Source organism: Lasiosphaeria miniovina (genome assembly GCF_030549165.1).
Source record: "Lasiosphaeria miniovina strain SMH2392-1A chromosome Unknown B0T26scaffold_4, whole genome shotgun sequence".
NCBI classification, from domain to species: Eukaryota; Fungi; Ascomycota; class Sordariomycetes; order Sordariales; family Lasiosphaeriaceae; genus Lasiosphaeria; species Lasiosphaeria miniovina.
This window is the reverse complement of record NW_026848223.1, coordinates 653756-679951: the sequence shown is the minus strand read 5'-3', so window position 1 is coordinate 679951 and position 26196 is coordinate 653756. Positions and strand designations below refer to the sequence as shown.

Below are 26196 nucleotides of genomic sequence, written 5' to 3'. Positions count from 1 at the left end.
GTAGTCTAGGGGTTCCGAAAAGCAAACCCAAAAACGGCGAGGACATCCATACCTAGGTACTTAAAATTCCACCTTAAGAAAGAGCAACCTCCATGGCTAGAGGCCATCTAGAAAACATCGAATTAAAAAGGCGCGGCCGGACTGTCGACAGAACAGTGCACCAGAAAAGGCAACTGCAAAGGAGCGTAAATGCAACAGAAAACCTTGAGTTGCCTTATGACAGCTCGCAAAGAGATGCACAGATCCACCAGCTACCGTCGAAAAGAGTTCTTGAATACGTGACTTATTAATACCAGATAGGGTTGGCAGAACCTAGAGGGGCAATTGAAGTGTCTGGAGAGGGAGTACGTCGGGGATTCCGTTGTCATAGAGAGACGACGATATTTAATACATGCATAAGTACGAATACATACATACAGTACGTAAAGTAAGCGCCGTGTAATACTCTCCGTAGTACGGATACGTAAGGACGGGAGACAGCCACCGTCCCAAGGGTCCCTGAAAGTTTCCATGTCAGTCTGATACGTGCTGCGAACTGCTAAATCATGATTTCCTACGGCGACAAAATAGCAAGGCAAAACTTTGCAAAATAGGAGATCTTTTAAATCACCCTTCCTACTTATTTACGGCAACAGATTTATAAAACCCCACAAAGTTTCGAGCAAGAAACTCGGAGTTTAAGCTGACAAAACATGCAGGGACCAGAGTGTAGTTGGATTGGACAGTGCCGTTAGATAGAAGCGGGCGGGAGCTGTTTGACCCCTGCATTCCTTAGCGCATTGATGCCTTAGCATTTCAGCCTCAAGCTGGCTTCACGGCCAGGCAGCATCCCGCCACCCCGGAATTTAGACGAGACGAGTCGCCGAACAGCATCGATCTTAGCAATGACAGTGTGAACTGCCGGCCCCAACCATTGACGACGCCATGGTACTTGCAGAACGCCCGAGGTATATTGCCGCAGGATGCCTCGTCGTGGACCGGGCGGCGAGCAATGGCAATGTCGCGGTCGCACCCCAGATTTGGAACTGCGAGTCCCTTCCCGAGCTCAAGCAATGGCACCACTTCTGCGCCCGCCCCGAACCGGGCCCCAATGGCCAAGAAAAGGTGGTCGGCGACGGTGCCTCGGATAATTTGCAGGGCAAGAAGGTGCTCGCGCCCGAGATACAGAGCCTTCTTCTATCGTCGAAACTGCTAGCACCGCTCAAGGGCCTGCTGTTCAACTTCTGGATAGAGTTGAGCTTCGGCATCAGCCAAAACGGTGCCCAAGCCATCATCCGCGTCTACGTCCTTCCCGATGATGTAGACAATCGCCTAGTCCCCCGGTCCAATCATGCCCTGCGGAAAGCAAGGTCCCGCCTTATGGGGCAGCTGGATTATTCCCCCAACACGTGGCGCGGTGACCCCGGAGCTGGGACTCGCACTTCGGCCCCGCCCATCTTCGGAGAGGCCAGCGATGCCGATACCCAAGATAATTCAGATTCAGAACCATCCGAATCTCTTCTTCAGATGTTCAACAACTTGCCCTCCCCAGACCCAAGGCCCGAGACGGTCGAGGATCCTGACGTTCGCGATGCTATGCACAGGTTGCTGGACAGTGACATTTCTGGGCTCAACATCACCCTATTTTCCTACCAGCGCCGATCAGCAGCTTTGATGCTCCAACGAGAGTCCCAGCCTGGCCGAGTGCTCGATCCCCGTCTCTTGAATGTTGTCGATCAGAATGGGGAACCTTGGTATTACGATTCGGTTGCTGGCGTTGTCTTGTGCGAACCCAGATACTATGATGGGCCGTGTGGCGGGATTCTTGCCGAACAGATGGGCTCCGGCAAGACAGTAATATGCCTTGCCCTCATCCTCGCAACCAAACATATCCCCGCCAGGGCACCCGAGATGCTTCGCCAGACAGGCCTAAAATCCCGGCCTAGGGTTGGCAGCCTCGCCGACATGGCAGCCGCTTGCATCACTCGCAATTCGGTGCCATGGAAGCCGGTGCTCCAGTCATCGGGGCAGGACTTCGAATACACGCGATGCATCCAAGTCATCCTTCGGAACCGCGCGTTCTATTATCTGCCTCGTCCTGAAGCACGTCGCGCTACTCGTAACACTCGCAAACAGCCAGCAGACAAAATTGTTCGCGCGAAGAAGATATTTCTCAGCAATGTCTCGTTGGTCGTGGTTCCTTACAACCTAGTGCGGCAATGGGAGCAGGAAATAGCAAAACACACTTCTGGCCTAAAATTCCTTGTTTTCGCCGGCAGGTTCGAAGAAGAATCTGCTACCATTGAGCAGCTGCTCGATTGCGATGTCGTGCTCTTCTCGTCGAACCGCCTTGCGGAACTATATCGAGAGCCGCCTATTGGTAGTTCCTACGGCACATCCAGATCTCATGGTCTACAAAACCAGTTAGGCAGGATCCGCTTCAAGCGTTGCATTGTCGATGAAGGACACAGGCTCGGCAAGTCGACATCGGGGAACAAGAGCAATCTTCATCTCTTGCTTGACTCTCTCGAGATTACGGCTCGTTGGATAGTGACTGGTACACCGTCCAAGGGTCTCTTTGGCGTTGATGCCGTCCCAAGCCCTGTCGAGGACGGGCCGCTCATCATCCTTCACCGCCAGCCTTCCGCCGAGCTTGAAAAGGATGACTTGAGGCGTATTGGTTCGATCGCTACATTTTACCTGAGGATGCGACCCTGGGCACCCGTGGTATCAGACGAGGCCACCATAGAGCGGCCTGTTGCGTGGTCTCAGTACGTTAAGCAGCCAAGCCAAGCGAGTCGGGGAGATCGGGAAACTCTTAAGGCAATTCTCGAATCGCTGGTAGTACGGAATCGCCTCTTTGAGATATCTAATCTCTTGCCCGTCGTTGAGGAGAAGTTTGTTTACCTCGACGGCTGCTTCCAGGACATCCTGGTTCTCAACCTTTTCTCCGCGATCATCATTTTCAACGCTGTACAGTCACAGAGATCTGACCAGGACTACTTCTTTCATCCCAGCCAGAAGAAAGCCGTCCTTGAACTCGTCTCTAACTTGAGGCAATCAAGCTTCTTTGGGGGATCTTTCTTCTCTCCCGCAGAAATACTCAACGCCGTAGAAACAGCGTCGGGATTCTTGGACGCCGGCAAGGTTGCCATTAGCGCCGAGGATGATCATCTGCTGCGCGAAGCGATCAAGTTTGGCCGCATTGCGGCCCAAAACACCATCAAAGACTCGGCCAACTTGTTCCGCGAGGTCCCGATACACCTCGAGAACTTCCCGTGGGGAGCTGGCCAAAGCTGGTCTCTAGATAATAAAGAGGGGGACCCCGTGCTGACGGATTCGAGAATGGCCCTCGCTCTGCAGAAGTTCCTACACCCGCTAGCTGATTCACCGACATCGCTTCAAGTAATGTTTGAGACGGGGCGCTTTGCAGCCCGGGGGCAAGAGGAACGGACTTGGGGGATCGAAGCTCAGGACTCTGCTGCCAACCCAACTACGCAGAGATCTCAGCCCAGGGCTCTCGCCGGCAACACTCAAATGGGGCAGGACCATAATGCCCCCGAAAAGCGTCGAGCTGCCATTCTAGGTACGCCTAGCCTGGTGGAACAGGTTTCCCAGCCAGCTGAGGGCACCGGGGGCGATCTTGCCGAACCTCTCGCCAAGACTCAAATGGTCTCCACTGCGTCGGCAAAGCTCTCTTACTTGATCGATCAGATCATCAAGTACAAAGACAGCGAGCAGATAATCATATTTTACGAAAACGACAATACGGCCTACTACTTGGCTGGAATTTTAGATATTGTTCGTTCTATCCTCTTTCCCTCTGCACGTCTGTAGCCAAGCTAATAACCCGCCAAAACCACAGCTTCAAATTCACCACCTCATCTACGCCAAGGGCATAAAGCCCGAGCGACGCACTCAATACGTGGCAACATTCAATTCTAGCCCTCTATTTCGGTAAGTCTTTCTTCCAGTCTCTATTCTGTGTCTAAAGTCGGGGGACTCTACCCGTCTATTATTACCTTGTCTCAAATCCAACGTTGGCATCACCGGCGATTTGCTAACGAGACTATAGGGTAATGCTCATGGATATTACGCAGGCGGCTTTCGGCATCGACATGCGAACCGTATCACGTATCTACTTCATCAACCCTGTCTTGAATCCTCAAGTAGAGGCACAGGCAATCGGTCGAGCAAGACGCATCGGTCAGAACAAGCCGGTCACGGTGGAGACGCTAGTACTCCGGGGTAGCCTGGAGGAGGTCATTGTGAAGAGGCGTGGAGAGATGACACAGGAAGAACAGTGGAAATGCCGGTCGATACTTGATGACCGCCCCATCTACGAATGGGTCCTGAATGCAAAGATTCTACCCCTTCCTGGAGGGGAGAATGTCAGCGACCAGGAACAGATGGCCACGCTAGACACGCCTCAGTTCATTTTCGGTCGTGGGTTTGGCCGTGAGAGCCATCCCGACCAAGACCTAGTCACCACAGATGGCGGTGTCGTGCTCAAAGAGGGAGACGGCGTGGTCAACGGCATCGGCACAGCGCAGAAGAGGGCGCCGCCGGCGGTCGAAACGGCGACTGTGACGAACACTACTCCAGAATCGAATGATGTTCCTCCTCCCAAAAAGAAGGCGCGGGTTCGTTTCGCGGGCTTCGCCGACGACACTGGGGGTGTTGAGTGACTTGAAACCCTGGCAACGTTTTCGAACCCAAACATGTATACCCCTTGAGGCCAGCCACCTCGGACGAAAACCTGCAGCACGACGCCGCTGATGTGGGTAGCTCAATACGGGTGGGCTAGCTGGTGCTAAGTGCCTCTCGCATGTTCCCGTTGGTTAGCTCACCTCGAAGTCTAGGTTTTTCGACACCTCGGACCGCTGGCTCAGTAACTATCTCCACGTATGGCTCTGCAGTTCTTGGTAACGGACTGGCGGCGATTGCTGTCAAATTTGTTGGGGGTCTGCACACTCCAGCATCTGGAGGTGGTTGCTCAGCAGGGTCGATTAGACTCGCAGTTTATGAATGCTGCTAAATGTAGAAGTATGCCGTACAAGCGCATTTGTGGATGGACAGGATACAAGCAGCTTTGCCTCAGCGCAGCGCGAAGGCAATTTCAGGGCGAGTACGAAGACTAAAGTGTCTCAAGCCAAGACGATAGAACGACGAAACATATCCCGAACGCACAGCAAACAGGTAGCTCTAGGCAGAGTAGAGGAGGGCCCAATGTATTGGTGAGGCGCAATTACCGCAAGACAGGTCAAGGACGACGCCCCAAACGCGAGTGTCGTGGTGAGAAAGGGAGACGTGCCACAAACATACATGTGGTAGAGTCAACTGGCTTGCTTGGCTGGCTGTTCCTGCCAATGCCCCCCAATCTCCCTCTCAGGAATTTTCCTAGCAAAGCAAACAAAACTCGCGCGAGCCTTGTAGGAAAAGCAAGCAAGCTACCGAAGCAGAATTCGGTGAGTAAGAGAGAAGGCTGCCGAATTCAATGCAGGTCCGAGGAAAAGTCGGGGCCCCGGCGATCCAACCCAATCGCAGATGCCCAAATCGCGCGCTCTTAGCCAGTTGAGGCTTCGAATTTGCCTGCCTGGCTTTACGCTGCCCGCTGCCGCATGATTCGTCGACCTTCGCATCCTCTGGGCCCAATCACCACCCCGACGAGAAACAATAATCGTGACGCAATGGTCTGGGGAAACACTTCAAGCTAAGCCGACTGTCTGTCTATAATTTAGCCCTTCCGTGAATACTAGGAAGGATAGAAGCTATTTAAAGAGACTATTTAAAGAGGAATTTCGTCAAGTCCTTTTAGAAGAAACATGGATACCCTATTTAATACTCTGTAATATTACAAGGGGACGAAAATATCTCAACTTTCTCCTTTCCGGAGCAGGTTCACTACTCAGTACCCCAAGATCTTGGCCGCTAGAAGAGTTGGTGGAGTTGGTTTCCTTAGCTAGTGTGTTTTAGTTTGAACAAGGTGGCGAGAAAACATACAGCACACCAGCACCTGTGCATGATGCGGGAACACATTAGTTTTGGGCCAGATGGTGGTGAATACGAAAGGATTTTGCCTTAACCCCCCCCCCTTTTTTCCCTCCGCAGACGACGTGTGTGTGGTTTGGAAAGCTGGAGGGATGTGGAGAGGGGGCCCAGGAACAGCTGAGCTGAAGTGAGGGACTGGCTACATGCACACGCACACGCGCACGCACACGATGTGCTGGAGAAGCTAGCTGCCGTATCCAGGTTGACTCCGACTCAATATGCACGACTTTACTTACCCCGCCATTTTTTGCCCTCGTTACTCGCTTTCCATGAGATTCAAGTCAGCATCGTGCCTTCTGCCGAGTCCTTGAGGGGGAGGATGATGGGGAGCACTGGGAGGACAAGACAAGACACACAACATGCCCACCCTCCCACGAAGATCGAGGCACAGCGCGCCGAGATTGAGCTCGTCATGGTGGTAGATGCAGATGCAGCCAAGGTAATTAAAGAGCGCACAGCAGGTTATTTCTCACAGCAGCGGACTGTACTGCACATGCCCTACTACAGCGCATCTGCATATTTTTGTCAGGTCATGCGAGGCCACCTGAAGCGCATGTCTCGCTTTCCCGGCCCGCAGGCTGCAAAAATGGGGTGGGTGGATGGATGTGAGAGGTCGGGTTGTGGAGGCCGGATGTACGGCCGCCATTAATAAGTTTGGGCAGGTGATGATGGCGTGGCCGGAGGAAGGAAGTTGCAAGCCCATACAGCCTAGCACTTGCGGGATAGCGCAAGGATAGAATAAACCACCGAAGCAGGTTCTAGGCGGTCCCGTCGTACTTTTGAAATGGATGCAAAACTCGTCTAAGGTTGCAACGCTCCCGCCGGCCGTTCCTTCTCGTTCTCTTTTAAACTCGCGGTGCTGCAGTTGCCGGAGGAAGGAGACGGAGAGAGGCTCGAACCTTCCTGCATGCAAGGCCCCCTCTCCAAATGGGCCGTTCACAGCATCATCGCCTCTCCAGCTCAGCGCTCTGACCTTGCTTGACCTTATTCCGGGGCTGCGGGACACCAGAAGAGGACAACGAAAACAGCAACAGCGGGCAGCAAAAGCAGCACTGGCCGTGCAACCACACACTCGTTCGCTCGGGTACCGTTCTCCTGATGATCCTCGCGGATTGACCGGCCGACCAGAAGATCGCCTGTTTGGGCCAAGCAGGAGCGACACCATCCGAAGAGGTGCATTGCCCTTTGCAAGAAAAAGAAGGGCCAAGAAAAGCTTCAAAAAGGCAGCATTCACCCAACAGGCAGACAGACAAACATTCCTGCGTCCATGCCAACCTGGCATGTATCGAGATTTCGACCAGCAAAGCGCGATTCGTCCGTTCTTTTTTGTTAACAACCTACACACAGATTTCCGGAGCACGCGACGAACGACGGCGTGTGCGGCTGAGAACAGCTAAAGGCTGGGGGGGTTTTCGGGTTCGGCAAACATTAAATCCCTGGGACGATCCCAATCGCGCGGCGTCAACGTCTCAGAAGTGGCCTAAGGGCCAAAAGGCAAATAAAGCAGACGCAAGGGGCGACGTGTTTGGCTCTGTCGCGGGAAAAGGGAGCAACGAACGAGGAGAGAAAAAAAAGATAAATTGGCCACTCAGAAAACAACAACCCCATCAGCATCAGCACAGGCTTGCGACACCTGAGCCCGAAAGGCCCCCCGTAGCGACCGACCCGCTGCGACCTCATGAAACGGCGACGATACCAGACCCCCCAGAACCCTCGTTATCATGGCGGGCGGTAGCTCTCCGCCGACAGCGTCGCCGCAGCAGCGACAGCGCCCTTCATCGTCGTTTTGGTCGTGGAAGGGCCGCTCGAGGCGAAACAGCGAAAGCGCACTCCCTCCTTTGGCCGGATTAGTCGACGCGCCTCGGCGCTCCAGAAGCTCGCTCCCGGCTGTCGACGCCAAGACTGCCGAGATTCGCAATCGCGTGGTGGCGGCCGAGCTCGTCACGGGGAGCTTCAATCCCCGGAGTGTGGTAGTACCTGGAGTTGGAGTCGGTGGCCGTGCCGCCGCTGCAGGAAATAATGTTATTGCTGCTGCCGTCACCGCCGCCGCTGCTCCTACTGTTGCCGCCGACGGTGCGAAGAACAACGCCAACCGCAGGTCATTGACCTCGAGGTAAGCAGTTTATTTTCGATGGTTCTTTCAATTTCTACCCCCACCCCCTTTGCCCCTCTCTCCCCAACTGTTCGTCGGCCAGTGGGTTGCCGCCCTTGCTCGGGGCAACGCAACCCCAGGGCGATGACAGCTGATGGCCCTGCGAAACATCTCAAATCACAGGGCTGTTTCGGTCGCTGCCGGGCGCCCCCTACCATCGTTCTCAACTCCGTATCTCGCCGTAATCGGATTTCAGACGCTGTACGGAGTAGAGACGAGATTATGTTCTCTTATATGGATATAAACACATGCTCTTCGTTCCACAGCCAAGCACCTACTCCGTCTTTATCATTTTCAATTATCACGAGTTTTGTTTCTTCGGCAACCCTTTTCCGCTTGGTGCCGTGGCGTCATCGAGCTTCCCCTTTTTGTAGTCTAGGTCGGATGTTTCGCGGTTGAAAAAAAGCCTTTAATTTCCACCTAGCGCAGCGCCTGGGCCTTCAACCGCCATTCGTGGTCGGAAGCGGTTAGCTCCTTGCCGTCCTCAGCAAGCGCTCAGGCCCAAGGAGGTGTGACGTCCCTGTCCTGCAGCTGATATCGAAACCCTGCGCCTATCGGAAAGCCTTAGCTTGTGAGGCTGCAAGCTAATTTCCGTTTCTGGCGAGAGCGTGGAGAGCCGGCAGCAGTTCACCCTGCCTGGTCATTGACCACGGCTCGGCGCTACGCTCTGTCGATGCCTCCTCGTGTTATTCATAGTCCTGCTGGTCCCACCAATGTCTACTCGGATAGTTCCAGGCAATTTCTCAGCCCTTCTCCTTGGTTGACGAGAGAACAAATTGCCTTTGGCGAAGGATCCCGACTAACAAGCTCCCGCACTGTAAGACCACCGCTAGCATTTTACAACAGCAGCAACAGAGCATATCACCAACGCACAGTTTCTGCAGCAGCCGCACTTCAGCAGTCTTTTTTTCCCGACGATGATGAAATACTGTTAAAAGCACCTCAGCCGCGTTTCAGGAGCTCGTCCTACGGCGGCCCGGCAGCTGGCGGCGGGCCAACAGGAAGCGGCACAATGGCGACGGCTGCGCCGTACTCTCGCCCAACACATGCTAGGAGCATCGGGAGCGGCCCAGTTGTGGTCATGTATCCCCCGAGGGATCAGGAATTCGTTGCGAGGACAAAAAGGGCCAGCACCAGGATACAGCAAGTGACCGGGCCCTACGCTGCTCCCCAGGCGCCGAAAAGACCAGATCCCTCTCCAAGGCGGCCCGTCACCATGGCTTATCCAGATAGCCCGCCTCCGGAAAAGCTGGAACGCCCGGGGTCGTTCTTCCGGCCCCGGCGCGTGTCCAGCAGCAGCGCTAGCTCCGTGACAAGTAGTGTCGTGTCCGGTCGAGACAGCTTCGACAGCCGCTTCGACAGCCGCTTGCGTGCCTCGTCTCTAAATAGCAGCATGACGAGCATCGAGTCGATGCCACCACTTAAAACCCCTGGCTTCAGCCCACTTACCGGATTGTCATATTCACAATACCAGCTACTAAACGGGGGACATGGGGGACATGGGGGACATGGGGGTCAATATTACAATCGACAAAAGCCAGCGCCGGTCCCGTATGGAAAGAAGGCGAGGCAGGGTGAACTGTTTTCCCTCCTTCCTGGAGAGGTGCTGGAGCTGATACTCTCGGAACTGCGCAAGCTGCATATGCGACCGGGGAGTCACACGTGCACGACATGCTGGATGCGCGACTGCTGCTCTGTCGCAGTCAGTGCTCGAAAGTTTGTCAAGTACGCACGAGAGGCCCTGTATCGGCATATCTGCATTGTGGGAGCGGAGGGCCCTCAGATGAAGAAGCGGACGAAGTTAAGCTATGGGTCGAGATTGGTGCTGCTACGCCGGACACTGAGAGCAAACCCGCAGATGGCGGCCATTGTGCGGTCCCTCAAACCGCCCGCTTTGCCACCCGGCGTGAGCGCGGGTGAATATGGCGATCTTATAGCATCGGTGTTAATGGCCTGTCCGAATCTGGAGAGGCTAGTTGGCTTCTATCCTACCTACGACCACTCGTTCCATCGGCTGTTCCATGCGCTCTCGACGCGGACGCGGTTGAAAGAGATGGACTGGGTTTTGGAGGCCTCGCCTTTCCAACGACAGCATCGGATGCGTCCTTCAGCCGGATCAGGGGGCAGCGTCAGCGGCCAGCTCTGGGCTCCAGGAGACTTGCAGCCTCACCAATCTCTGGAGTTTTTGGAATATCACTTGGACTGGAAGAACCTAACCACACTTGTGATTCACTGTCTCTCCAGAGCCACGTTGACTCCGGTTACGCTGCTCGAGAAGACCCTGCGGTCTCTGCCATCACTCGAGAATCTCCACCTCTCCCATCTCCCGCACACGTCCTTCAACGACGCTAGCTTGCTGGTTCTTCCACCCCTCGAGAAACTCACCTTGTCGCATCTACCTGGCGTGACAACAGGGGGGCTCTCGTCTTTGGCGACGCGGTCAGCCAGTAGCTCCATCAAGACGCTCACGCTGGTCCACATGAATGTCGAGTCGCTGCCGGCGATAGCGCGGATCCTTTCGAACCTGATCTCCCTAGAAACGTTCAGCCTCGTGCAGGCGTACGCGCCAGTGATGCCGACGGACGAGTTTATTTGGTTGTTCCCGTATCTGGCGTCGTCCACGGTGCGAAAGCTGCACTGGGATATACCCTATCTACCGACCCGGGCCACAACAGCCGACACCATATTCGCGAAGAGCATAGATGCCGGCGGCTTCCCTGCCTTAAGGATACTTCGTGCACCCAACGACCCCGAGGGCATCTTCCAGGCACTGTGTAGGCCACGCGAACGAGTCGACATTGTTACGGATCGGTACCGCGATGGACAGGCGCACTATGGGGCTCACATGCGCAACACGTCGAGTTTTTCTCATGGCAGCGTTCCCAGCACCAGCGGCAGCCGAGCGGGTAGCCGACCAGGGAGTCGTAAAGGGTCGACGGGCGCGATGGGCAACTCGCCGACAAGCCCGCTATTCCCGCCCGACGCACTAATGCTTCCACGCGACAACAGCAACCTCCACCAGGCCCGGCTTGCAGCGCAGGAGCGCCTCGAGGCTGCCCGGAGGTTCCCACGGTTCTTTATCAACGTCTTCGACGAATATGGGGCGTTAGTTGACAAGTACGGCGTCGGCGGATTCATCGGCACGGTCGGATCCAAGATCAACTACGTGCTCACACCGGACGCTGGAGGCGGGACCGACGAGGGCGGCGGGCTAGTCAGCGTTGTGGACATGCTGGGTGACAGCGGCGAGGCGCTGGTCCTCCCTCAGGCGAGAGACAAGAGGGACGGGGCAGGGTACAGTAGTAGTGGTGGCGGCGTCAATGGCCATGGCAGCGGCGTGCGAAGCAGCTCTGTCGGCCCCATTAGCAATAAGGTGAAGAAGGAGAAAAAGAAGAGCGACAAAGGCGGTTCCGAGTCGGATGCTGGTTCGGCCGAGACGAAGACACGCGAGGGCTGCATCGGGAGATGGAACACGTTTAGCGGGGCCGTGGTGGACAAGAAGGACAAGGACAGGTGGTGGCACCAAGAGCGCGGGAGGTGGAAAGAGATGATGCTATCTTGAGGCCGATAATTTGGCTTAGGAGTTGGTGTCGACTGTAAGGGTGGATAAGTGACGAAACGAACATATGCACACGAGGATCACGACCGGCGTTTTATTGGGGGTTGGAAATCAATACCGACGCTTTGGGCGAGTAATTCTGATTGGGGCTGGAATGAGGGAACGCATTGTGAGCATAGGGACACGACTTGCATCGTGCCGTGTCGTGTGGCTTTACTGTGGATAGTTGGCGGCAGTGTTAGTTGCAGTGTCCTGATGGGCTGCGCTACGATGTTATGGGCAACGGCATATGTATTATTCTAATGAAACATCATTACAAATGTGAGCTCACTTGGTTTGCGCGATTAGTATTGATATTGAGTTGTGGAAGTCAATATGAGAATTACACGATGGTTTCCATCCAATGCCCATCCGACCTCAAGTTTGTGTCATCGCCCGTCTCTTTTGTCAGGACTTCGGGTTTCGGCGGCTTTAGCTGGCCGCTAGATTGGTGCTCTCGGCTCGGAGCCAGCGGTGTTTTCGGGCGGACGGACGGACTGGGCAGGGGGGCTATCCGTTAAGGTATAGTGGAGGCTTTTGCATTTTTACGCCCGTCTCAGCCGTCCCGTCCCCTCGACGTCATTTCAACCCGCGCCAATAATTCTACGTACCCGGGGCATCCTAGAAATCCCCAACCCCAAACGACAAAGACGACTGCTCAGTACATACAACTACAACATTCTGCGCAAACCAGCCAGCCTCTCTGCCGCACACCACATACCTATACATTGCGCGCTGTCCCTTTTTGTCGAGACCGACGCACGAAATAGCATCGATATACTGCGGCGTCGCTTGCGAGCCCTGGAGCAGAACGAAGACGAGGATAAGCGATAGGCAGAGGGCAAAGGTCGCCCGAGACAAGAGGCAGACGACAACAGGCAATGAGAGCGTCCATGGTATTGAACAGCGTCGCAGTCACGCGGGTGTGCGCTGCGTGTCGGGGGGCCGCGACGCCCCGTCTCGCGCTGCGAGCATCCACCGCCGCGACAGCCGCGCCATTATCGTCATCATTATCATCCCCTGCCTTCCCGACAGCCGCAGCAAGGATACCGCGGGCGCCGGCGAGGTGCTGGCTCTCGCAGTCTCGGAGCACGCTTGCCTCGCAGCCAACAATAGCAACAGCGGCCGACCCTAGACCAGACTCGGAGAGCCATCAGCAGCGGCACGGGAAAGTACCAACCTACTACGCCCTCTTCCCGGAGACGCTGCCGGCCGGCCCGCCGCCCTCGGGGCTGTTTCACATCAATGTGCGCGCGCTACGGCGCGAGTTCCTGCGCCTGCAGGCGGCGGCGCACCCGGACTTCCACCACCACGCCGCCAAGGCATCATCATCATCTCCCAGCAACACAACAACAGCACCAGACGAGCAGCAGTGTCAACGAGAGGGCAACAGCGCGGCACAGCAGACGGTGCGGGCGGCGGGCGCGACCAGCGCGCTGATCAACCAGGCGTACAAGACGCTGTCGAGCCCGCTGGCGCGCGCACAGTACCTACTGCGCGAGCAGCACGGCGCGGACCTGGAAGGCGACGAGCACGGCGCCGAGACGGACCCGCTCGACGCGGAGCTGCTGACCACGGTGCTCGAAGCGCGCGAGGCTATCGAGGACGCCGCGCGCGAGGCCGACCTCGCGCCCGTGCGCGCCGCCAACGACGCTCGCATCGCTGCCTGCGAGGATGCGCTCGCGCGCGCGTTTGAGGGCGGTGATCTCGAGGCGGCCAAGGCCGAGACGGTCCGCCTGCGGTATTGGATTAATATCCGTGAGAGTGTGGATAATTGGGAACGCGGCAAGCCGGTGGTGTTGCATCATTGATTAAGCTGCCGCTGTTGCTGCTGCTGCTGCTGCTGCTGCTGCTTTTGCGAGGGGGAGGGGGAGGATGGGTTGCTCGTTTTGATATGTGATCCCATCTTTTCTTGTTCTTTTTAATCAATCCCCTACCCTGCAAAATAATCACTCCTAGCGTTTGGTTTATCCTGGGAAAGACGTGTGTGCTGTTCTGTTCTGTTGTATATATAGGTCGTTGTAATTATCAGCAGATGGAGAAAAATTATCTCACCTTGATAGTGAAAAGAGGTGGCGGTGGTAAACACGAACGAATCTCATGTGTTTGTCTGGCTGGCTGGCTGGCGACGCTGTTTTGGATGTATCTTCCGTTGCGTGTGTTGATGCTGCTGTGGAGGATATTGTCGTCCATCTTCCACTGCCCCCTCTGCCCCCGTATTTGCTTTTTATAACCTGGGACACATCGCTGTCTGCTTCGCATTATATACCTAGGTAATAGGTGTGCTGTCGAGCTCGGCGGTTCGGAAGGGCCCGGATTACTTTAATGCGATCGATCGTCGAGTCTATTAGCTAGCTGGAGACAAAATTATCAGGGCCGTCTTCGCGCACCGGAGCTGGGCAGGGCCGGTAAGGTGTTGAAGAGCGATATTCTGTTATCGAATAGACGAGAGACTAATTCGGAGAACAATGCTTTTTGAGTTGTGTCGTAGTGTGCGTGCGTGCGTGTGTGCGTAAACAATTCGGACCAACCCTCCTATTACCTTGTATTTGTTCTCGCGATGCGGCTCCTCGACTAGATTTCCAGTGTGTTTAGTCACTTCCCAGACTCGAGGCAGAATCATACATGCAAGAAGGAGACAAAAGTAGAATTAAAGCTTCCGATGATGTCTTGATAGGTGGATGGTCCGTTTTTGGCGGCAAGTGGCCGGGTTTGTTTGGGACTCCGCCGAAATCGTACGATGTTGACGTACTCAGCCCATGCAGCCCAACGCCTTCAGCTCGAACCGCAAACCCGGTAAGCTTCAGGGCAACTGCCAAGGCAAACAGCCTGAGCGTAACTGCTAGACGTTTTTGACCATCGTAGTTGTATTCCTCCAGACCTCAGCTTGTTTGTCATGCTGTAAACAGCGCACATTCGAGGGCGAATCGAAATCCCAAGTTTTGCAACCCATTCGCTATTTGAGCATAAATTCATCTCAACACTTCATATGGTACATACAAATTCCAGCATATCTCAACTTCAATCCCCCTACCGCCATATGACCCTATGCATTCCCAGCAATGCCTCGTATGTACAGTGGCCGCGCTACTTGTGACCGCCCTTCCTTGCAACATCTTGAATGGCAGACAGCAGGGCTCAAGCCGTAAAGGCTCTAGCACAGCTCGCGGCTTTGCCTGTGGTGGCAGCTGCGCCGGCCATCTGGATGGCAACAACTCCGCCGAACGGACCCGCCTTGTTAGAGTTGGCAATCTTGACGAGGCAGACGTTGGACTGGCCGGCAATGGTGCCGTTGCACGTGGTACCGGCCGGGACCGAGAACTTCATGGGGAAGTCCTCGTTGACGTTGGCGGCTCGCTTCATTATGCCGGCGCTGACCAGGGCCCGCGCCCAGAGAGACCGCTGCTTGGGGGCCGCGATGTTTCCGTTCTTGCCGGCTATCTGGGTGACGGTGTCGAGGAGCACTCCCTTGGAAAAGGCGCCCGTGCCGGTAGGGTCGAGGACGGCCTGGATAGGTCCTGCGCCGTCTGTCGTGACAATGTGAAAGACGCCCGAGATAGACCCCCCATCAGAAACCTGCGGGAGTGTAGATCCGGACTGCGCCATCGCTGCCGACAGCATGGCGACCTTGTTCTTGCCACTTCCCGTAGTCCTGCCAAGTCCGTTGGTCTTGATTTTGGTGCTGCCAAAGACAGTGGTGTCTACCTCGGTCTAAATAGCCGAGTTAGCCATGTTGAACGAGACTGGAGAGCCGAGGCCGCTGCATACCTTTGAGTTTGGGCCAGGGCCAGGGACAATGCCGCCCTTGATGCCGAGCGCGGTACCATTACCACCAGCATCACCAGTGACCACCGCAACTTTGCCGTGAGCGGAGACGAAAGGCACGACTGCCAGAGCGAGGATGAAAGCCTTGGAAAGCATGATGAGGGTCTGCCGAGGGATGGTGTGTATATACGAGAAGAGAAAAGAGAGACTGCAACACAGTTGCTGGCCAAAGGAGTGTGAATAGGAATGGAAAGGGAGCGAATCAACCGCTTCCCAAAGAGAAAGTTAAGAGAAGGAAGTAAACAATACTGATGAGGGAAGAAAAGAGGGAGGTGAAGACGGGAAATCGAGCATTTTAATACTTGGAGGGTGTTGTGCTATCCGTCCACTTGTGTATGAACGATCACTAACACGCCAGGCAGATCATGGTCAAAATGATGCATGCCGGTTTTCACTAGCCCATCCAGGTAGGCCGCCAGGAGGCTTACTCGTGAGGTTTGAGGTCTGGAATATGGCCCATGATATCTTCAAGGATGTTCCTCTGCATGTAGTTGTGATACTTGGCAAGGGACCCCGGCAAATGTCAACATGCACTGTCCAGGCTATCACGGCTCAGGACTTGCCGTTTCTTTTTCCCATTCCCAGAACTGTGTCGCACCTAAAGATTAATTCGGAAAGGGTTGCTGGCGATAACACAGCAGCAGTTCTGCAGTCAGGCAAGACACGCGAACTGAAGTCAACGAGCTTCGACACAAGATATCATGCTGTGTTCTGCTAGCACAATCCAGTCTAGTAAGAGTGGGATGGAAGACGGGAGCTTGCCAGAGAATAGTGACAACCGTCATACTTGGGCGGCATATGGCCCTGCTAACGGTGAAAGTGATGCTTGCGAGGGGTGAAACGAACTCCATGATCCCCACCCAAGCCGAAGATCCGCGTAGGGATCCCTCGTCCACTAGATTGTGAAAACTTTGGGGATCCTCGGCAGGCCCTGCCATGCGGCCGTACATCACGGAGGTTGTATACATGGCTGGGGTGCATGGTGGCTATCCTAGGGGCCACACCAAGTCGTCCCTATAAGATCAAACCTAAAGATGGGATGAATGAACATGGCGATTGGGTCAAATTGTTGTACTACCGGTGACACAAACCTGAGCGACAGTGCAGCGGTAATGACAGACGTATGAGGGTTGATTCGGGAAATCAACACATCAAAGGCCGCGGGTTCGTCAGTCTTCGGATGTTCTTGCCATCACCATCGACAAAGAAACAAGAAGCAGCGATCTCCATAATCGAGGCCAGGGATTAGGGACTTGGCGCCTGGCGTTTACCATGCACCCCAAAATAATTGCTGCATTCTGGCAACTCGTGGGCTATCCAGGCAAGCCAGGAACAAAGAAAGGGAGATGAGATGGCTGAAACTCCACGTGGAGTCGCGACGGTCCACAACTTCCAGGGACGACCAGGGCGCAAGCCTCAACAAAGTTTAGCACGACCCGCAACATGTCGGCGGACGAAACACGTCCTCCGTGGCCCGAGCCAGGCGCAAGCTACCGATTGGCCTTGGAGTGCGGAGAATTGAAGTAGACATATATACGGAGAGTGTACCGTCGTGCACATGCCCATGCCCATGCCCGCCGCTCTCCCTCGTCGGACCGAAATGCGAGCCAAGGGGCTCCGAGACGAGGCGACATGGCAGCGAGGCAGCAGGCTGAAATGCAGGCGCGCGCCAAATCCCAGGCGGTCAGCGGGCTGGCCCGACAGTGACACGGAGGAGCGCTAGCATCTCGTTTCGCCTCAGTTCAAGGCTGACAGACCGCACAACGTGGGACGCGATCGAGCTGGCCAGCACAGCAGTTTCCCACACGCTGTGTAGCCCGGGTGACTGCTCAGATAGCCGCCACAGCGGGTTGCTTAGATAGCCGCCGCAGTGGGTTTGGAAGTAAATGAAGCGGGATAAACTGCGTTTCAACACGGAAAAGCCGGGCAAGCTTTTGCCCAAGCCAACCGCTGAGGTCGGCTCCTATTGCACTGGCAACCGCGCTGGAAACGCGCTGGACCCGCGGAAAAAAAGATGGGCAAAAACAGGTGGTCATCCTGGGCTGCTGAGAAAATGATGCAGATCATCGTCGATCAGGCACGCTGACTGCAGTTGAGTGATCAGACTAAGTTGCCAACCGCGCCGTCTGGGCAGGTGCTGTGAGCAGCCCTCTTGGCACATATTCAAATGGTGAAATGGCTGCAGGTTGACGAACGCGGCTGAATAACGCGCTGGGAATTGAAATTGAGAGCGACCTAGAATTTTAGGCAGGGCACTCTAGAAAAAAGGACTCCACCGATTCGTGGACCACAATTGGCTGCCCCAGGCCCCAGCTGCCTGGAACAGCTCCCCGCCTTCTGCATCGGGGCAAGATGCCCCGCTAACAACCCCCCGCCTTAACTCCAACGACCAAGGATCACCGTCCACGCTGGGCAGCAGCAAATGCTTCAATACCACTAACGAACTTCCAGCAAACGTTCTCAGCCTCGTCACGTCACTGCTCGGCCAGCATTTCCCAAGCCTTGCAGACCAAACCACTGCTTCGACGAGAACCACGGCTTCTAGGCCATAGGCCACACACGGTTTTCTCACATTCCCGTCCGGGCTCAGAAGAAACGCAGCAACGCCAAATCCCGGGGACCACAACCCAAAAAAAGACAAAAAAGACAAAAAAGACACAAAAAAAAGATGGTGTCGCCAAAGGTGGCCGACGCCCTGGCGCAGGTGACGGACCAGGCCGACCCGGCGGCCGCGTACAAGCTGATCCTCTCCAACACCAAGACGCTGTCGACGCCTCCGACGGTGGAGGACGACCTGCGGGCGATTGCGGACGCGGCGCTGGGGGCGGGGCTCGGGGTGGTGGCGTCGCGGGCGGTGCTGGGGGAGCTGGTCGAGACGCTCAAGGGGCTCGGCAACCACGACGTGAGCACGGCGGTAGGACGGCACGTGCTGGCCGCGGTGTCGGCGAGCGCGTCGCTGGCGTCGTCGCTGCTGGAGCAGGCGGCGGCGCTGGGCGAGGTGGTCGCCGCGGCGCACGAGGCCAGCGACGAGTTCCTCGAGGCGGCGCAGGTGCTGGCGGCCATCTCGCTGGACTCGTCGCAGCGGCGCGTGGGCGACGCCGAGAAGGCCGGCATCTGGATTCGCATCGTGCGCAACTACCTCGAGGTCGACGATAGCACGGCGGCCGAGGCGTTCCTCAACAAGCTTAAGAACGTCATGCACGACGTCGACGACCCGGAGCTCACCCTGCACTTCAAGCTCAGCGCGGCGCGCATCCAGGACTCGAACCGCCAGTTCCTGGCCGCCGCCCAGAGCTACCACGACATCAGCACGTCGGCCGCCATCGCCGAGGAGGAGCGCCTGCACACGCTCAGCATGGCCATCAAGTGCGCCGTGCTGGCTCCCGCCGGCCCGCCGCGCAGCCGCGTACTGGGCCGTCTGTACAAGGACGAGCGCGCCGCGGCGCTCGGCGAGTACGGCATCCTGGAGAAGATGTTCCTGGACCGGCTGCTGGCGCCGGCCGAGGTGGACAAGTTCGCGCAGGGGCTGGCGCCGCACCAGCTGGCCACGACGGCCGACGGGCTGACGGTGCTGGCCAAGGCCGTGGTCGAGCACAACCTGCTAGGCGCGAGCCGGCTGTTCAGCAACATCGACTTTGATGCGCTGGGTCTGTTGTTGGGCCTCGACGGCGACAAGGCCGAGGACACGACGGCCAAGATGATCGAGCAGGGCCGGCTGACGGGGTCCATCGACCAGATCGACCGCATCATCTACTTTGAGAGCGGCGAGGCGTCGGGGGAGAAGGGCAGCGGCCGCGCCGACGTGCTGGTCGGCAAGGAGATGCGCCGCTGGGACGCCAACGCGCAGGCCATCGCCGAGGACGTCGAGCGGCTCGCCGATGCCCTGCAGACCGAGTTCCCAGATTTCGTTGCTGCAGAGGTTGCATACTAGACTTTTTCTTTCGGTCGTTGGAGTTCTGGCGTGTGCTATGGGTTGTGGATGGACATAAGAGAGATATCTAGCATTCATCAGCTTTCGCGTGCTATACATAATGCGCGCGAAAAGCCATTAGCTTCCGCTCATAGAGTAAGCGCCATCAGGAGCGAGCGCCCCGTAGCAACGACTCAGTCTATCTACGTGATAGTGAGGAGGCTAAAGAAAAAACCATACAGTCCTAAAATAATGCATCATAAAGATGTTTCTCGTCCCGCCCCTAGTAATCCATCCGCTTAGTCCTAAACCCGCGTTTCCTTTACCATTTCGTCACTTGTTAATGCCCCGCCCAACCAACCGACCGCTAGGAAATCCCCAAACATGTGTTGCCGCTCCGTCCAGTATTCTACGCATGCCCTCTACGTCTATAACCCGTATCCTTGTCTAGTCTAGTCCAGATCCTTTCGGCGGACGACGACGTAGCCCCGGTCGATGGCGTTGGGGCCCTTCTCCTCCTCCTCCTCGAACGTGTTGTCGTCGTCTCTGAACACGCGCCGGCGCTTTCTTGGGGTGACAGGCGGGTTCAGGTCGGCGCGCTCTTTGGCCAGGATGCTGACCAGCTCCACGCCGATCTTGTTGCCCATCAGGTCGTAGCCGTCGGGTGTGAAGTGGATCGCGTCGTCCCAGTACCGCGTGCGGTCGGCTTCCGAGAGCGCAAAGTACGGGAAAGCGGCGTTGAAGTCGAACTTATAGCTGGGAGAGGGAGTGTGGTTCTAGATATATGACTACTACGGAGATAGGGAGGTGGGAAGGAAGAGGGGGAAACTCACAAGCCTTCTTGCTCATGTCCCTTTATCAGGTCGTTCAGCGCGTTCCTCCGGGCGTCGAGCCTCGCGCGGCCCGCCGCGCCGACGCCCGCCTCGGGCACCGTCAGCGCGAGCACCTTACTCTTACGGCTGAGCGCCACGTCCCAGACTTCCTTGAGCCTCTCGTATATCTCCTCGGCCGGGATGCTAAACGCTATGTCGCTGTTTGGGGTTCAAGGCACGGCCCGTTGTCAGACTATTGGCTCTTGCTGGAGTGGAAGGGGCAGGGGAAGCAAGATGTGGAACGCCTACTTTGTCCCTCCCAGCACGATGGCCCAGTCGAACGGCTCTTCGGGCGGGTCGGTTGTCTCGACTGCAAGGTTGTCCACGCCATGTCAGCTTTTGTGCATCTTTCCTAGGAAATTATTCCAGTCCCCAGCACACGGAGAGAGGAAAACTGACAGTGCCGGCGCATGCGGCTCAAGAAACCATGCTTGACGGTATCGCCCGACTTGCCGTCCTCGAGCGTGTCGATATCCGTGTCGGGGAACGCCATCTCGAGCATCTGAGTCAGGCGGTCCTCGTACGGTTGGAACACGGAGCCCATGCCCGAGTAGCCGGCCGTCAGCGAGTCGCCGAAGCACAGGATGCGCAGCTTCTGCCGCGGGCGGCCCGCCATGGTCATGGCGATGGTGCTCGCGAGCACGCGAAACGTCCGCCGGACCGCGCGGACGAGAGCTCGCGCGCGCGACGCTGCTGTCGATGGGGGGCGTGGCTTCCGCGGATCGCGTGCTCGTCGTTGTCGCATCCAGGGGCAGATAGGCGGCGGGTTATGTTGGCAAAGAATGGAATGGGAACAAACAGCAGCAACCTGGCGGCGGCTGCAAGCGAAAGTCTCTTGTTCTTGGGGAAAATGAAGGTTGTAAGTTTGGATTAGATAAGGTATGGAAATGAAAGTAGCGCCTCGTCTTTTGACAAAACCCTCTGGGCCCTTCTGGTGGACAAGAGACTTGAGTTGGGTTCGTTGCCCAGGGCCTAAGGTAGGTAGTCAACCGTTGTTCGTGAGCAGCCGCGCGAAGGCAGCAGTTGGTAGAAGGCGGGGTGGTCCCGCCGCCGCACCACCACCCTGCCCCGCGGGCCTGACCAGCGTCATGCTTACATGTTTGCTCATGGCCCCTGTCTTGCTGTCTTGGGAGGAAAGATGTGGGGCCCGGCCGCCTTCTGCTGCAGAGACCGAGTGGATTTTGGTTTCTTTCTAAATTTTGACGGGTATGATTTAACTCGAAATTAGGGCTTGTGTGAACAAGATGGTATTCGGATAATTCTTGGTTGTAATCCGCAAGGTTAGGCAGCTATTTGTTTTGTGATTATCATCAGCCAGCGACTATCAGGTATTCTAGGTATCCCGAAATACGCGCTGTGCATGGTCACTGGTCAACCACGGCAGCAGAGACAACGTCCTATGATGCTCTGTGGCGTTATCGGTGCACTTCGCGGCATCCTCACCCTCTCTTGTCAACGGCAAAAGCGTGTAATTATAAAACACCGATATCCCTTGCAGATCCTTCAGCCGCACATACAAGGCTCTGTTCCGGGTTCTCCGAGACTTTCGAGATGGCACGGACGGGATATGAAAATGAGGCTCCCTAATAAACGCCAAGTATGTACGGATACTCTATGGGAGGTAAGAAAACTACAGGACCAGATACCTAGAATAAGGTAATCACAAAGTCCAAGTTTTATATTTACTTCGAGCAAATAATACTTAATTTCATCCGTCCACCCCCCGGCCAGAATCCCGTGTTATTTATTTCGTTCCCGTGGAACAGATAGGGGCAGAGAAACGCTTGTTGGTGGGGTTTCGCAGCAAGCCAGCTACCAATCTATCTGCCGTTGTCGGATATTTGCGACCCCCCATCCCCCGCGATAGCGTTGCCACTAAACCCGTGGAGAAGGGGGAAATACGACCAACCACGCGTCACGCAATTCACCACTGCGCCGGCCCAAGGAGATTAAAACGCTTGCTGATGAGTGGTGGCATGAAATAAACATTCTTCAGCTTCGGACTGGAGACTAGAAACTACCTAATCAACCAAGCGATTGGCCTATCACGAACCATGGCCAAGGTCTTCAGTGCAGAGGAAGGCATGTTCAAACTTCAACGTCCCTAGGTATATTTACCTTTGCCGGGTGGTAACCTCTGGCTAACAGCCGTCACGTAGTCGCGCAGCACAGGTCCGCCGAGAGCTGCTGGGTGGTGCTCTACGGGAGTGTCTACGACGTGACGGAATTCCTACCGTCGCACCCTGGCGGTTCCAAGATCATTCTTCAGCTCGCGGGGCGCGATGCCACCGAGGAGTTCGATCCGGTCCATCCGCCAGGGACGCTAGAGGAAAACCTCAAGCCAGAGGCCAAACTGGGCACCGTCGATCCCGAGAGCCTGGCGAAGTTCCAGCAGCAGCACAAGCCCAGCGAGGCCGCTGCGAGCCAGGCCGCCACCAACCAGGCCGGAAAGCTAGCGCCGCCGCCGTTGCACACGCTCCTGAATCTCAACGAGATTGAGGAGGTTGCCAAGACGCAGGTGTCCAAAAAGTGCTGGGCCTACTACTTCTCGGCCGGCGACGACCTCTTCAGCAAGTACTACAATGGCTCCGTGTTCCGCAGCATCCTGCTGCGGCCGCGCGTCTTTGTCGACTGCACCCAGGCTACGACGGCGACGACGCTGCTCGGACACAGGGTCGGCACCCCGCTCTACGTGTCGCCGGCCGCCATGGCGCGTCTGGCGCACCCCGACGGCGAGGCCGGCATTGCCAAGGGCATCTCGAGCTTCGGCGCCATGCAGCTCGTGTCCAACAACGCGTCCATGACGCCCGAGCAGATCGTCACCGACGCGCAGCCCGGGGCCGTCTTCGGGTGGCAGCTGTACGTACAGACGACGCGGGCCAAGAGCGAGGCCATGCTGGTGCGCATCAACAAGCTGCGCGCCCACTATAAGTGCGTCGTGCTCACCCTCGACGCGCCTGTGCCGGGCAAGCGGGAGATGGACGAGAAGAGCAACCTCGAGGCGCAGGAGGTGGTCGACTCGGCGAGCAACGACAAGAGCGACACCGAAAAACGGCCCGGCGGCGGCGGCGTCGGCCAGCAGCTGTTCTGGGGCACGGCGGCCGACCTGACCTGGGACACGACGGTGCCGTGGATCCGCCAGCACACGGACCTGCCCATCGTTCTTAAGGGCGTGCAGACCCACGAGGACGCCTACCTGGCGGCGCAGTACGCGCGCGAGCACCCGGGTTCGATACGCGCCATCATCCTCTCGAACCACGGCGGCCGCGCCCTCGACACGGCGCCCCCCGCCGTCCACACGCTGCTGGAGATACGAAAGTACTGCCCTGAAGTGTTCGACACCATCGAGGTCTGGATAGACGGCGGGATCAAGCGGGGAACCGACGTCGTCAAGGCCCTCTGCTTGGGCGCAAAGGCCGTTGGCGTCGGGCGGGCTGCGCTGTTTGGGCTGGGTGCCGGCGGCTGGAAGGGCGTCGAAAGAACATTCGAGAGTGAGCATTCCATTCCGCCATAGGCAGGCGTCACATGTTTCCCCGGGCCGTCATGGTTTTCTAACGAGCCGTAACCATCGCCAGTCCTGCAGGGAGAGATCGAGACTTGTATGAAGCTGCTCGGCGTGAAGGATGTGTCAGAACTGGGGCCACGATTCGTGAGTATTTACCGGCGCCGAGTGTGCCACCCCAGAGGGCATCACGCTAACAGGGAGCAAAAATCTAGATCAACAGCCGGATGGTCGAACGGGACATATTCGACGGCAGTGCTGAGCTCGACAAGGCGGGCTTGTGGACGTCTCGTGCGAAACTTTGATGCATGAGGCGATGGGTTGTTTCGGCCAAGAAGTTGGCGAACCAGTAACAGGCAAACCATGTCGTGGAGGTAATTGCCGATGCACCGGCTCGAGTCCGTCTCTGCAGGTTGGATGAGACATGCCAGAGACTTTGTACCCATAGCCATAACATGCATGCATTGAAGGTGCTGGGATGTGGGATAGTAACGCAACAAGGGGGTTGGACGCTCGGAAAGGGGTTCTCCTTTTGGTGCATTCGCCCCGAGATTGACCTTCCTCTATTGTTTGCTTGATCTATCATCACTTTCATCACCCACTTGCAACGTCCAGAACGGTCCGGCTTCTATATTTGGCCATGATCGGATCCGCTCACTGAGAGTGAGACAAGTGAGACGCTTCATTCGCACATGATGAGATCACGTCTCGCCCACCGTGCCACCTACCTAACTCTGACGACCGGCTTTGCCGTCGTCCGTTCAATTTTCAGTTGCTATCTCCCGCTTTAGAGCGAAATTCCAACGATCTTGTCTCACGGATTAGCTTACCGACGACTCGGTATTGTTTGCGGCGCAGTGCCCGAGACCCATCTGCACATGGCATACCTAGGTACGTACGGAGTAGATAACATGCAAAGCGAACCTCGAAAACAGAAGGCCTAAAGGAGGCGAACCGTTCAGATGCGCGTCCGGTAGAATAGACAAGAAGAAAAAAAGCAGAAGCGGTCCTTTTCTGGGTCGGCCGGGCTGAGCCGGGGTGGTAACGATGAGACAGCGGTTCTGAGGAATACGACTGGCTGGCCTTCTCATTCGTCAAAGACGGGAGAAAGGGTCCCATTCACAGTTGCATCCAATCGGACGGCCCGAGAAGCCCAATATCTACCTGCAAGACGTTTGCAGGTCGACATGCGCTGCCTGCGCAGGAACCAAACCAACCGCTCCTCGACAATACTCTTGTATTTTGGGTGGTATTATTATGAGAGGATGCGAGCGAACGAGTTAGACAGCACGTTTGGCAGAAATCTGCGACAGGAACCGAAGGCTGATGAACAACAAGTCCAACTTGGACCCGCAAGAGCTGGCCATTGGCCCGCCATCAGCCATCGTGGCTTCCTCGAAATGTGCTGGGTCTTGCTTGCCCTGCCCAGGGTGACCCCGGAAGAGGGGGCGGGCCTTTAAGCCCGACACCTCAAATCTCCGACCTAACTGTGAAAGGTCAGGTCGCATCGGGAGAAGCATCGCGCCAGGAGTTGAGCTGGAGGGAGACAGGCTCCTGGCATTTCCGGACACGCCAATCCGCACTCAGGGTTGCGATATTACCTGGCGACGTCAAAACCTATCTGGTCCAGACACCACAATCCGCAGATTTTTATTTTGGCAGATTTGGACTCCGCTTGCTGAGGCCTGGACGAAGTCAAGGAATCTGCCCACGGTCCAACTCTCTCTCAGTCATTCAGTCTTTGGCACCTACTCACTACTGTACATCTATACGCGAACTGCCCCGTAAACTGTGGATTAACAAGCATGGTAATATCTATCCGTACGGAGTAAGCAGGGCCCAGTTGTCTACTTAGTACGGCTCCCCACGGCTGAGGAATGAGGCCAACACACCTGGGGCCGCCGCCACACCCAAGATCGATCCGGGCGGTCCAATCGCGCCTTTGCCAGTTGCAACCTGCTGACGTCTTTCCCGCAGATGCCCAAAAAGGAAAGGGGTTGGTGCCCTCAACCGTCTTTTCTCCAAAAATCTAAAAATTCATGTGCTCACAACGCCCGCACCTAAGATGCCGAGGGGCTTGCTTGATTTGACTTGGGAGTTTCCCCCCCCCCCTGTCAGCTTCCCCAGGAAATGTGGGTCGGGAAACGAGGTGATCTCTCGGCGCGACCTCATCGGGCAGTCACCCCCGTTACGCTTGTGAGAGAGCGATGCGATGGCTTCGACGTTAGCGGGAAGAGCTCCGCCCTGTCGCCCTGTTCCAAGCGTGGAGCGCATTGGGGATTTGCTGGTCCCTCATTTTCCCCATCT

General features: G+C 56.4%; 10 protein-coding genes across 10 annotated transcripts; 6 read left to right on the top strand and 4 right to left on the bottom strand.

Annotated features, from left to right (window-relative positions):
- Positions 1-924: 924 nt before the first annotated feature.
- B0T26DRAFT_751080 (SNF2 family N-terminal domain-containing protein) lies at positions 925-4667 on the top strand (the record flags this gene model as incomplete). The annotated part of the gene is made up of 3 exons (XM_060445326.1): positions 925-3780; positions 3845-3936; positions 4055-4667. The coding sequence occupies 3 exons, from the start codon at positions 925-927 to the stop codon at positions 4665-4667; spliced, it is 3561 nt and encodes a 1186-aa protein (XP_060295734.1).
- Positions 4668-4776: 109 nt separating this feature from the next.
- Positions 4777-5234, top strand: B0T26DRAFT_270920 (uncharacterized protein). Its single transcript, XM_060434102.1, has one exon. The coding sequence runs from the start codon at positions 4887-4889 to the stop codon at positions 5118-5120; it is 234 nt and encodes a 77-aa protein (XP_060295733.1). The 5' UTR covers positions 4777-4886; the 3' UTR covers positions 5121-5234.
- Positions 5235-6024: 790 nt separating this feature from the next.
- On the bottom strand, positions 6025-7532 carry B0T26DRAFT_270771 (uncharacterized protein). Its single transcript, XM_060434101.1, has one exon. The coding sequence runs from the start codon at positions 7310-7312 to the stop codon at positions 6500-6502; it is 813 nt and encodes a 270-aa protein (XP_060295732.1). The 5' UTR covers positions 7313-7532; the 3' UTR covers positions 6025-6499.
- A 2159-nt stretch (positions 7533-9691) lies between these two features.
- Positions 9692-12062, top strand: B0T26DRAFT_707755 (uncharacterized protein). Its single transcript, XM_060441868.1, has one exon. The coding sequence runs from the start codon at positions 9825-9827 to the stop codon at positions 11742-11744; it is 1920 nt and encodes a 639-aa protein (XP_060295731.1). The 5' UTR covers positions 9692-9824; the 3' UTR covers positions 11745-12062.
- Positions 12063-12661: 599 nt separating this feature from the next.
- B0T26DRAFT_740547 (uncharacterized protein) lies at positions 12662-13591 on the top strand (the record flags this gene model as incomplete). The annotated part of the gene is made up of 2 exons (XM_060443857.1): positions 12662-12737; positions 12771-13591. The coding sequence occupies 2 exons, from the start codon at positions 12662-12664 to the stop codon at positions 13589-13591; spliced, it is 897 nt and encodes a 298-aa protein (XP_060295730.1).
- Positions 13592-13709: 118 nt separating this feature from the next.
- Positions 13710-14128, bottom strand: B0T26DRAFT_270753 (uncharacterized protein). Its single transcript, XM_060434100.1, has one exon. The coding sequence runs from the start codon at positions 14040-14042 to the stop codon at positions 13827-13829; it is 216 nt and encodes a 71-aa protein (XP_060295729.1). The 5' UTR covers positions 14043-14128; the 3' UTR covers positions 13710-13826.
- Positions 14129-14918: 790 nt separating this feature from the next.
- Positions 14919-15701, bottom strand: B0T26DRAFT_648343 (uncharacterized protein; the record flags this gene model as incomplete). Its single annotated transcript, XM_060437992.1, has 2 exons — positions 14919-15491; positions 15549-15701. The coding sequence occupies 2 exons, from the start codon at positions 15699-15701 to the stop codon at positions 14919-14921; spliced, it is 726 nt and encodes a 241-aa protein (XP_060295728.1).
- Positions 15702-18273: 2572 nt separating this feature from the next.
- B0T26DRAFT_645914 (uncharacterized protein) lies at positions 18274-19536 on the top strand (the record flags this gene model as incomplete). Its single annotated transcript, XM_060437770.1, has 1 exon — positions 18274-19536. One exon carries the CDS (start codon positions 18274-18276, stop codon positions 19534-19536), a length of 1263 nt encoding a protein of 420 aa, XP_060295727.1.
- A 431-nt stretch (positions 19537-19967) lies between these two features.
- On the bottom strand, positions 19968-21009 carry B0T26DRAFT_675337 (SGNH hydrolase-type esterase domain-containing protein; the record flags this gene model as incomplete). The annotated part of the gene is made up of 4 exons (XM_060439817.1): positions 19968-20271; positions 20349-20546; positions 20637-20697; positions 20787-21009. 4 exons carry the CDS (start codon positions 21007-21009, stop codon positions 19968-19970), a joined length of 786 nt encoding a protein of 261 aa, XP_060295726.1.
- Positions 21010-22244: 1235 nt separating this feature from the next.
- Positions 22245-24426, top strand: B0T26DRAFT_270561 (FMN-dependent dehydrogenase-domain-containing protein). Its single transcript, XM_060434099.1, has 4 exons — positions 22245-22469; positions 22547-23878; positions 23963-24036; positions 24105-24426. The coding sequence occupies exons 1-4, from the start codon at positions 22442-22444 to the stop codon at positions 24192-24194; spliced, it is 1524 nt and encodes a 507-aa protein (XP_060295725.1). The 5' UTR covers positions 22245-22441; the 3' UTR covers positions 24195-24426.
- The last annotated feature ends 1770 nt before the right edge of the window (positions 24427-26196 follow it).